At 39.4% G+C, this 12,564-nt stretch overlaps 1 protein-coding gene across 17 annotated transcripts in view; it reads right to left on the bottom strand.

Moving 5' to 3' along the window:
* The window catches only part of GANC (glucosidase alpha, neutral C), a 73,034-nt gene that overhangs the window by 51,606 nt on the left and 8,864 nt on the right, over positions 1-12,564 (bottom strand). For 16 of the 17 annotated variants that reach the window (XM_025295852.3, XM_006066206.4, XM_006066205.4 and 13 more), the window contains one exon: positions 3,420-3,547. In XM_025295852.3, coding sequence (XP_025151637.3) covers positions 3,420-3,547 — 128 coding nt within the window. Of the gene's footprint in view, positions 1-3,419; positions 3,548-8,002; positions 9,782-12,564 lie in introns of those variants that run through there. The other variant, XM_044925177.2, reaches the window with a different exon arrangement.

The following is a 12,564-nucleotide window of genomic DNA, read 5'->3' on the forward strand; positions in this document are numbered from 1 at the left end:
ACCAGGGAGCCTGTTTTAATGGTACCATTTGCACCATCGTCTCTAGCTCAGAAAAGACATTCACTCACTATAATGTTTTCCAAGTGTTCTCTCACCAATATATTTCTCAGTGAAGGTAGTTTCTTTTGGGTTCTTTGGAGAACAGAGTTAGGGGCTAGATGAGGTGGCTGTATATGACATACCCACTTCAACATTTCTATTTCCCTAAGTCTATGAATCATTTCTTCTACACTGTGCCAAGGAATTTCTGGTATCTCAGCTTCATTCAGCAGAGTCCATAGCTGACTCTACAGATTACACTTAGCCAATCAAGCAAATAATTAGAACCTCTTTCAGCTGTCCTAGATAGCATATCAAATCTGAATTCTCTAATTTATGTCAGTAAATTTAGCATGATCCTAAAATTATGTTGCTTCTTTCCAGTCTAGGAGTCCTTCAGAAACCATTACCATGCCTATCTCAGAGGTTTTTGCCAATATAACATCTTCTAATTCTTTAGGTGCCTCCTGGGTTTGACTGTAATTGGCTCCCTGGGAATGTTGGGGTCGGACTCTGACAGTGGATCTGGAGGCAGTGAAAGGGAGTAAGAGAGAAGCACAGCGAGCACTGGAATACCCTGACATAGTATATTTCAGGTGAGGTCAACATGGAGTGTCCCAGCAAGGTAATGCCAGCCTCATCAGAGGAGAGGGCGAGTCCTCAGCTGAACTGGGAGGCTCGGTGGAATTCTGAGGTTTAGGTACTCAGAGTTATCCAAATCTTCCCAGATGTTGCTATTCAATTTTGAGGAGTCCTATCTTTTCACAGTCGATGCCCTAAATTCATAGACTTGATAAAGCTCTGAATCCAACTTACACTTCAATTCAGCAAACCATAGAATCTAACCCTATATTTGATTTTCAGCTACAAGGGCTCTGTAGTTACAAGGACTCTATAGATATAAGAGATGTGTAAGATGGTCATAAAACCTATTAGGTTTCTGACAATATCGTGAGCTAAGAATTTAAAAGCCTGAAACTACTTTTTTTTTTTTTTCTTTTTTTCTTTTTCTTTAAGTTCTTCAGTGAAATTAGTAACAGCCCAGGCCACCTCAGCATTTTGAATTTCATATGACAATCAGGCTACGCTGTGGCCCCACCGCTTGGTCTGCCAGAGCCACACTTTCAATAGGCACTTGATTTCAGGTGACCACAAGTAGTAAGTTAAGTGACTTTGCCAGACAATGCTGTTGTTTATTGCTAGTTATACTAGTTTTCTAGAGCTGCTACCGCAGACTAGGTGGCTTAAACACAAGAAATATATTTTCTCACAATTCTGGAGGCTGGAAGTCCTAGATCAAAGTGTCAGCAGGTTTGGTTTCTTCTGAGGCCTTTCTTCTTGGCTTGCAGATGGCCATCCTCTTGCTGTGTCTTCACAAGGCCATACTTCTGTGTTATCTGTATCCTAATTGTCTCCTCTTATAGAACATCAGTCACGTTGGATCAGAGCCCACCCTAATGACCCTATTGTTACTTAATTACCTGTTCAAAGGCCCTATCTCTGAACAGTCACATTCTGAGGTATAAAGACTTAGGGTTTCAACATATCAACATATGGGGGGAGGGTAGTGTTCAGCCCCAAACACTAATATCACATTGTCTAATGAAAACCTCACTACCTTCAGAAAACCTCACTACCTTCAGATCCAACTAGATCAGCTAATTAAGCTCATGTTTCAATCCTTGAGGATTTGTTACTTATATTCATTTCTGATACCAACAATTATGTCAATTAAGATTCAACTGTAGATAACGGAAACAATTCTGGCCATTTTAAGCAGAAAGGAAATGACTTACTTAATATGGGGGAATTATGAGCTTACAATATCATGGAAGTTTTGAAGTAGCTGGTTCCTGGTTGAGTGCCCAGTAATAACCCCTAGGACAATACCACATAACTGTAGACCAACAGAACTTCTCTCTCAGCTGGAAGCAGGAAGTTGGGTAAACAGAAGTCAATGTGGCAATGGCTGGACTCCAGGGTCATGCCATCTTAGATGCAATCCAGAGGTCAAGAAACCACGGCCCTAACTAGTGGCTCTAGAGTCATTCCATAGCTGCCAATGCATACCAGCAAAATGGGAAACTCAGTTCTGAAATCAAGATACCTTGATGGAACCTAAAGTACACCAGAAACTAGCTTGAGTCTGGGAAATGGAGAAACGCAGTTTTTAGCTTTCTAGTTACTGCAGTAGCCAAAAGCCCTCTAGAAAGAGGTTGAAATAGAAGCAAAGCTAAAACTAATATAACATATTTACTACACAAAGCTAATATCACCCTGACTCCAAAACCTGGGCAAAGACACCACAGAAAAAGAAAACTACAGGCCGATTTTACTTATGAACACAGATGTAAAAATGTTAAAGATCTACTAGTAAAATGAATTGTCCAGGAGAGTAAAAACTAATGTGACCAAGAAGAAACACACACATACATACACATTCTCATTTGCCAAACTGCAAAGCCTTGAGAACAGTCTCTTTTTTTTAAATTTACTTATTTTAATTGGAGGATAATTACTTTATGATATTGTGGTGGTTTTTACCATTCATCTACATGAATCAGCCATGGGTGCGCATCTGTCTCCTAAGTTCTTGGCATATAGTAAGGCTCAGTGATATATTGTAAGTTTATGATAGTTTACCATAGCTAGATTAATTTACCCTTATAATTTATTAACTATTTATTAGATTTTCATGGAAAAATAATCCACATAAAACTATGATAATGATGTAGTGAAAATTAAAGCATCTGGCATAATGTCATATTCCCTTAGTACAATGATACAAAGAAAACAACAAACCCACAGACAGAACCAAGTTAAAATATCACAGGAAAATGTGTTGAGAACTGAGGCAGATTCTGCAGGTACATGAAAAATCCTTTAATCCCCAAAGACATTTTTTCACCTAGAAACTTACTATTAATTTAACTCCGACTCTAAGTCAAATTACATGTTAGACTTCTGAGACTGCCATTAATTAAAAGTGAGCCAGTCTAACTGTATAAATGACTGTAAGCATTGGGAGTTCAGCTAGTACCTTCAATCCCTGGAGCCCTGCTGCTCATCTTAGTGAGTCAATTAAATAGCTTTTCTGCTTTGCTGTTGACAAATTTTTTACTTTGTGGGGAGGAGAGAAGAGATGAGAAGCTCTGCTTCTCTTCATTAATAAGTACTGATGAGTCAAATGGCAGAGGAAGAGAATACAGAATGGATAACGTTAAAATGGATAAATTTATTCCCAAATAACTGAAAACTAACTTTGCAAATGGGCGTATCTTTGAAACACAAAATATGAGGCTCATACAAAAGCTGCCACTCAAGGTATGATAGAAGAACATATTGAGGGTGTATTCCAGGTAGCATGTTTCTTGGCTTACCTTACAGTGGTTAGCTTGCTTGTGAGGACATCAGAAACTTCATACCTAGGTTTCAAGGGTATTTCTTCATTGATTTTAAGTCTGAAAATATTTCCCTCTATGCCACAAACTTCAGCCAGGAGTGGAACCTGGGAACACATACATGAGATTGGTTTCAACAGCTTACCTAGGTCAGCTCTACAAATTACAATAATTAGAAAACTATGTTTAGATTATTACAGGGCAAGCTAATTGGTGAACAATGGCAATCATGAAGGAAAAGGCTTTCTAGTCTATAAATGTACTTGCCTGGCTCTACCTATAGTAGAAATAAACACCTCCTATGTGTTCCAGGGCTGTGTGCGTGCATGCCTGTTCAGTCGTGTCCAACTATTTGCCACCTCATGGACTGTAGTCCACCAGACTCTTCTGTCCATGGGATTTCCCAGGCAAGAATACTGGAATGGGTTGCCATGCCCTCCTCCAGGGGATTTTCCTGACCCAGGGATCAAACTCTCATCTCCTGCATTGGCAGGTAGATCCTTCAGCACTGAGCCACCTGGGAAGCCCCATGTATTGTTACTATAATGTCTGTTAAATGAAAAGCTAAGAAGGGTAGGCTGTGTGAGGTAATGCAGAACAGGTAGGATGTGGTGCAAGTAAGATATAGGAAGCCAGGAGAATATTAAATCAGCATCAAAAACAAAGCAAAATAAAATCCCCCGAATGATGTTACTGGAACCTTGCTTCTTCAGAGTACAGGAAATAGGGCACTTAAGCAGTGACAGGACACTGAGGAGTGACCAGGTATAAGTGGTAAAGAGGCTGTGAGTTCTTTTACAGACATTCTTATTATAAAATAGGGTTATGATGCAGTAGTTATCAGTAATTATTTTCCCCAGCTTTATTGAGAAACAATTGACAAGTATAAGTTGTTGCTCAACTCCTTGATTTGTTACTTACAACTTGCAAAACTGATCACCACCATAGCATTAGCTAACATCTGCACCAAGTCACATAATTACCATTTCCTTTTTGTGGTGAAAACATTTAAGATCTACTCTCTTAGGAACTTTCAAGTATATAGTAGAGTACTATTAGCTACAATCACTAGGCTGTACATTAAATCTCCAGAAGTTGTTCATCATATTATAGTTGGAAGTTTGTACACTTTGACCAATACCTCCCCCTTTCTTCCACCCTCGATCATATGTAATACTGCTTATATGCTTAATGTTCTTTTGTATATCTTTACTGGAAGTGTGCCATCAGGATTCTAAGATTTGAAAATGTGTTCAAATGTAAGACTGAAATCCTATTAGAGTATGTATTCTTTCCCAAATTAGACGTATATTTCCACTAGTCTCTCAAATTTAATTCAGCTAACATTTATTTGGAATCTAATAATGCAATGTGCTGATGGCTATGAAAAGGATGGCTAAACTCTTAGGGAGAGTGCAATTTAGAGGAGATGGAACACATATGTAATAACTATAAAGTATTTTATGATAAGTGCTGAGACAGGACAAGAACGGTGCTGTGCCAGGACAAGGAAGGGGAATATTGATGCCTGTAAGAAGAGGGGTCTGGGGCATCTCTCTGGAGGAAGAAGGACTTGACCAGGGCCTTCAGGAATTAGCAGGACTCTGGGTAGGCAAAAACGGGGCAAGAACATCCTAAGCAGATGGCACACAGGTTGTCTGCCTCTGTGTGACTAACAAATATTGAATCCAGTTTATGCACTCAGAGATTCTCCAATTTTTAGTAAAGTAACTTTCTTTTAAAAATTTATGTTTTAAACCACAGACTTTGGTATGTTCTGTTCTTGAGGCTACAGCCTAGGAAAGAATCCTAATTATACGAGAAAAAGTAGCAATAACCCTGCTTTTCCCATATGATCTTATGCAAGCAAACACATATATCAGTGTCAAAGCCCCATTTTGTTTTCATTTTAACTTAAGCAAACCAATTTTGCCAATAGGTAACCCTTTTCTTTTTTTTTTTTTTTAATTTTATTTTATTTTTAAACTTTACATAATTGTATTAGTTTTGCCAAATATCAAAATGAATCCGCCACAGGTATACATGTGTTCCCCATCCTGAACCCTCCTCCCTCCTCCCTCCCAATTCCATCCCTCTGGGTCATCCCAGTGCACCAGCCCCAAGCATCCAGTATCGTGCATCGAACCTGGACTGGCAACTTGTTTCATACATGATATTTTACATGTTTCAATGCCATGCTCCCAAATCTTCCCACCCTCTCCCTCTCTCACAGAGTCCATAAGACTGTTCTATACATCAGTGTCTCTTTTGCTGTCTCGTACACAGGGTTATTGTTACCATCTTTCTAAATTCCATATATATGCGTTAGTATACTGTATTGGTGTTTTTCTTTCTGGCTTACTTCACTCTGTATAATAGGCTTCAGTTTCATCCACCTCATTAGAACTGATTCAAATGTATTCTTTTTAATGGCTGAGTAATACTCCATTGTGTATATGTACCACAGCTTTCTTATCCATTCGTCTGCTGATGGACATCTAGGTTGCTTCCATGTCCTGGCTATTATAAACAGTGCTGCGATGAACATTGGGGTACTCGTGTCTCTTTCCCTTCTGGTTTCCTCAGTGTGTATGCCCAGCAGTGGGATTGCTGGATCATAAGGCAGTTCTATTTCCAGTTTTTTAAGGAATCTCCACACTGTTCTCCATAGTGGCTGTACTAGTTTGCGTTCCCACCAACAGTGCAAGAGGGTTCCCTTTTCTCCACACCCTCTCCAGCATTTATTACTTGTAGACTTTTGGATCGCAGCCATTCTGACTGGTGTGAAATGGTACCTCATAGTGGTTTTGATTTGCATTTCTCTGATAATGAGTGATGTTGAGCATCTTTTCATGTGTTTGTTAGCCATCTGGATGTCTTCTTTGGAGAAATGTCTATTTAGTTCTTTGGCCCATTTTTTGATTGGGTCATTTATTTTTCTGGAGTTGAGCTGTAGGAGTTGCTTGTATATTCTCGAGATTAGTTGTTTGTCAGTTGCTTCATTTGCGATTATCTTCTCCCATTCTGAAGGCTGTCTTTTCACCTTGCTAATAGTTTCCTTTGATGTGCAGAAGCTTTTAAGGTTAATTAGGTCCCATTTGTTTATTTTTGCTTTTATTTCCAATATTCTGGGAGGTGGGTCATAGAGGATCCTGCTGTGATGTATGTCAGAGAGTGTTTTGCCTATGTTCTCCTCTAGGAGTTTTATGGTTTCTGGTCTTACGTTTAGATCTTTAATCCATTTTGAGTTTATTTTTGTGTATGGTGTTAGAAAGTGTTCTAGTTTCATTCTTTTACAAGTGGTTGACCAGAGTTCCCAGCACCACTTGTTAAGGAGATTGTCTTTAATCCATTGTATATTCTTGCCTCCTTTGTCAAAGATAAGGTGTGCATATGTGCGTGGATTTATCTCTGGGCTTTCTATTTTGTTCCATTGATCTATATTTCTGTCTTTGTGCCAGTACCATACTGTCTTGATAACTGTGGCTTTGTAGTAGAGCCTGAAGTCAGGTAGTTTGATTCCTCCAGTTCCATTCTTCTTTCTCAAGATCGCTTTGGCTATTTGAGGTTTTTTGTATTTCCATACAAATTGTGAAATTATTTGTTCTAGCTCTGTGAAGAATGCTGTTGGTAGCTTGATAGGGATTGCATTGAATCTATAGATTGCTTTGGGTAGTATACTCATTTTCACTATATTGATTCTTCCAATCCATGAACATGGTATATTTCTCCATCTATTAGTGTCCTCTTTGATTTCTTTCACCAATGTTTTATAGTTTTCTATATATAGGTCTTTAGTTTCTTTAGGTAGATATATTCCTAAGTATTTTATTCTTTCTGTTGCAATGGTGAATGGAATTGTTTCCTTAATTTCTCTTTCTGTTTTCTCATTATTAGTGCATAGGAATGCAAGTGATTTCTGTGTGTTGATTTTATATCCTGCAACTTTACTATAGTCATTGATTAGTTCTAGTAATTTTCTGGTGGAGTCTTTAGGGCTTTCTATGTAGAGGATCATGTCATCTGCAAACAGTGAGAGTTTTACTTCTTCTTTTCCAATTTGGATTCCTTTTATTTCTTTTTCTGCTCTGATTGCTGTGGCCAAAACTTCCAAAACTATGTTGAATAGTAATGGTGAAAGTGGGCACCCTTGTCTTGTTCCTGACTTTAGAGGAAATGCTTTCAATTTTTCACCATTGAGGATAATGTTTGCTGTGGGTTTGTCATATATAGCTTTTATTATGTTGAGGTATGTTCCTTCTATTCCTGCTTTCTGGAGAGTTTTTATCATAAATGGATGTTGAATTTTGTCAAAGGCTTTCTCTGCATCTATTGAGATAATCATATGGTTTTTATTTTTCAATTTGTTCATGTGGTGTATTACATTGATTGATTTGCGGATATTGAAGAATCCTTGCATCCCTGGGATAAAGCCCACTTGGTCATGGTGTATGATCTTTTTAATGTGTTGTTGGATTCTGATTGCTAGAATTTTGTTAAGGATTTTTGCATCTATGTTCATCAGTGATATTGGCCTGTAGTTTTCTTTTTTTTGTGGGATCTTTGTCAGGTTTTGGTATTAGGGTGATTGTGGCCTCATAGAATGAGTTTGGAAGTTTACCATCCTCTGCAATTTTCTGGAAGAGTTTGAGCAGGATAGGTGTTAGTTCTTCTACCCTTTTCAAAGTCAATATCCAAGTTCATTCTTATCTCTTATTACCAGCACATTCCTTATTATCATGAACATAGCTTCATTTCCTTAGACCTTAAATCTGTTTTTACGGGCTTAAAAAAATTAACAGTAGTGGACTCTCAGAAGTCCAATAAGTAAAGCTACTTGGGTTGAAGACAGGAGAAAGAAGCTCAGAGCCTCGACCTTTGAGCCCCCTCCCCTCCCTGCACTGAGTCCTGAGACACCTCCACGGAAACCTCAGGGCTCTGTGGATGACAGTTTATAAACCACTTTCCTGGGCTTCTTAACTGCCAGTTATTGCCCAATTCTTCCACCAAAACTTGGCCATCAAAAAGTCTGGACATAAATGTTATATCCTTCTGTCTAAAACATTGAGAATTTCTAAATATTCCTGCTCTCTAGAGACTTGTTTGGACATTTATTTTAAAATAATATCCAAATAAATTATTGAATCTCTATTAATGATTTAAAATGATGAAAAATACATTGTTACAGAAGTTAGATTGCTTAAACTCAGAATTATTTAGTGTTGATAAATAGATAAGAGCAATAAAAATTGCAGCAAGATGGATTTATGGAAAATAAGAAACATAAAACTTTTAAACATTTTAAATAAGGTGAGACAGCATGGGTTTTGCTCCCTTAGAAACATTTAAGATATGTAAATCTCTCCTATCAGAGAAACTGAAATAAATTATCAGAGAAAGGAATACATTTTGGAAGTTCATTTTAGTACTACAAGTCTCTACTTGGTTTTTCACTGAGGCTCACCTCTGTAGTCTGGAGTGTAAATTCCCATTTCCTATCTTATTTCTCCCATACTCAATAAAAATAAAACCTGGTATTTTGCAATCCATAAGTCTAGTTTTTATTTCTTTGGTTATAAGGAAAAAAATAAGATAAATTATAAAAAAAAAACCACTGGTAAAAACATCCTTGTTTATATATTCAAGCAGCAGAGTTATCACAATTATATTAAATTTAAAAAATAAAATTTCACCCAGAACCAGTAGAGACTGTGACTGAGTTAACAGAAGAGCCCTAGAACACATATTTAAATGGTGGTGGGTATTAACAAAGGAAATTATGACCTCATCAACTACTCCTTGATGGGTGGATCTTGCTTTTCCTCTGGCACTAGGTCTCTCTACTACACTGTAAGGAAAGCTAATGTAAAAGGCCTAGAACAGTGAGCAAGGACCTTTCCCAACTATTGGTCAAGATCTCCCAGGATTCAGAGAATGGTTTAAGAGTTCATTAAAATAGCTGTAGGGGACTTATTGCTCCTTCCTCAGTTGCAGCCTATTGGTTTATTGTAAGCACTGACCTTCTACAGAGAACACTGGCAAGTTAAACTGGATATTAGCCTGTCTCCAAGGACAATTAGCCTGTCCAGGTGTGTTTCTGATTGCTTAGATAGATTCCAAACTGTTTTGCCTGTTCCTGGCCATTTCTGTAGAAATAATCCTGGATAACAAGTGGCAGTTGTTCCTCATCAGCTGAGGAGGTGGCTGGTTGGGCAAAGTCGCATTTTCATGAGGCTTAGATGAAGAGGCAAGGGGTAATTTCATGGAGGTGCTCAGAGATTTCCTTGCATTCTTGGAAAAGCTGCTAGAAGTGTTGTCTCTAGTGAAAATTTGCAAACAGACTGCATAGCAAACATTTTGCCAAATGGTCATTTATGTCATAAAAGAGTGAAAATTAGCAACATAATAGGTCAAAGACATAGGTCGGTTACAAACAGCCTCACTAGCAGTGCTTTTTAGGTATACTCAGAAGACAACCCACTCTGAGAGGGTAACAGGTAGGAAGGCCAGGGGTCTCCAAATGGAGGAAACAGCCTGCAAGTGTCAGACATTTTTCTCTCTCTTAAGCGGCAGGAGGAAACAAACTAGCAATATTTTTTTCCTTCTCTATACAAATTTAAAGAGAGGTTTCTCTTAAAATACTGTGTTGCCATAATGACACCTGGTTTCGCCTGAAGTTAGCTATTCTTGAGCCTAGAGATAACCAATGCCTTTTTCTTATGGAAATGTTTGTCTTAAGCTATGCTAATGTACTATGCCTTTACCTCAAACTCTGTCTCCAAGTCAGTTCCGCCTCTTGGCCCAAAACCTACTTGACAAACCAGTATGTTATACTCAGATATTGTTCCCCTAATCTATGTAAATGAAATTATTTGTATGGTGGTCTGCCCTTCTTTAAGATTCAAGTTAATTATTTTATGGCCCAAGATAAACCATTTGGTGCCAAGATTATCCCAAAATGCATCTTATGGGCGAGGGGCCTGGTGCTATTCTGAATTATAGGACATTCCTTTCTTTCATTAACAGACTGCTAGGGACTATATAACATCCAGCTGAAGACTAGCAAGGGGGTACTCATTCTGCCCCCTTCTGATGCCTATGTCAGAAGCTTTCTCTATCTCCTTTATACTTTAATAAAACTTTATTACACAAAAGCTCTGAGCGATCAAGCCTCGTCTCTGGCCCTGGATTGAATTCTTCTCCTCCGGGGGCCAAGAATCCCGGTGTATTCACATGATTCAACAACAACCTTTCAACTCCAGTACTCTTGCCTGGAAAATTCCATCGACGGAGGATCCTGGTAGGCTACAGTCCACGGGGTCACAAAGAGTCAGACACAACTGAGTGCCTTAACTTTCACTTTCAGAAGACAACATAAATTTCCCTTCTCTGATGTCACAAGAGTAGACATTCTCTGTTTCTCAATCCAGGTCAAATTTTGACTGAAAGTAAAAAATCAATAATAGTAGGGAAAAAGGAGTTCTAAAAAAGCAGTCAACACTTTACTGATAACGCCTTTAAGATTTTCTTCGGGAAGCTTCTTTGTCAAGTATCTGATTATATCATAAGAAATAAGATCCTATGTGAAAACTTAGGCATTTGAACCTGCAACCAGCTTTTCTTAAAGACCTAGGTGTCTTGACTTAGAAGCAACACACAGGCGACACTTCAATTCGCTTTGTAACATTATGGTGTCCCAGGAAGTTAATGTTTGCCAACAAAGGTCCATCTAGTCAAGGCTACGGTTTTTCCAGTGGTCATGTATGGATGTGAGAGTTGGACTGTGAAGAAAGCTGAGTGCCGAAGAATTGATGCTTTTGAACTGTGGTGTTGGAGAAGACTCTTGAGAGTCCCTTGGACTGCAAGGAGATCCAACCGGTCCATTCTTAAGGAGATCAGCCGTGAGATTTCTTTGGAAGGAATGATGCTAAAGCTGAAACTCTAATACTTTGGCCACCTCACGCGAAGAGTTGACTCACCGGAAAAGACTCTGATGCTGGGAGGGATTGGGGGCAGGAGGAGAAGGGGACGACAGAGGATGAGATGGCTGGATGGCATCACTGACTCGATGGACGTGAGTCTGAGTGAACTCCGGGAGTTGGTGATGGACAGGGAGGCCTGGCATGCTGTGATTCACGCGGTCACAAAGAGTCGGACACGACTGAGCGACTGAACTGAACTTAAGGACTGTGTCATCTTCTTTCTCCCAACCCACCCCCGCCTCATCCAGCCCTCCAATTCATATGCTGAAGCCTTAATCCTCAATGTGATGGCATTTGGAGATGAAGCCTTGGGAAAGTGAAGTTGCTCAGTTGTATCCGACTTTTTGTGACCCCATGGACTGTAGCCCACCAGGATTCTCCATCCATGGAATTTTCCAGGCATGAGTACTGGAGTGGGTTGCCATTTCCTTCTCCAGGGGATCTTCCCAACCCAGGAATTGAACCTGGGTCTCCAGCATTGCAGGCAGACGCTTTACCATCTGAGCAGGTGACTACGTTTTGATGAGGTCATGAGGGTGAAGTCATGATGGGATTACTGCCTTTACAGGAAGAGACCAGAGAATAAGTTCTCTCTCCACCAGCCATGGAATTAAAAGATGCTTGCTCCTTGGAAGAAAAGCTTTGACAAACCTAGACAGCATATGAAAAAGCAGAGACATCACTTTTCCAACAAAGGTCTGTATAGTCAAAGCTATGGCTTCTCCAGTAGTCATGTACGGATGTGAGAGCTGGACCATAAAGAAGTCTGAGAGCCGAAGAATTGATGCTTTCTAACTGTGGTGCTGAAGTGAGAATCCCTTTGACAGCAAGGAGATCAAACCAGTCAATCCTAAAGAAATCATCCCTGAATATTCATTGGAAGGACTGATGTTGAAGCTAAAGAGGCAATACTTTGGCCACCTAATGGGAAGAGCTGACTCATTGGAAAAGATCCTGATTCTGGGAAAGATTGAGGGCAGGAGGAGAAGGAAGAAACAGAGGATGAGATGGTTGGATGGCATCAGTGACTCAATGGACATGAGTCTGAAGAAACTCTGGGAGATAGAGAAGGACAGGGAAGCTCAGCATGCTGCAGTTCATGGAGGTGCAAAGAGTCGGACATGACTAAGCAACTGAACGAC

This window comes from Bubalus bubalis, chromosome 11 (genome assembly GCF_019923935.1).
Source record: "Bubalus bubalis isolate 160015118507 breed Murrah chromosome 11, NDDB_SH_1, whole genome shotgun sequence".
NCBI classification, from domain to species: Eukaryota; Metazoa; Chordata; class Mammalia; order Artiodactyla; family Bovidae; genus Bubalus; species Bubalus bubalis.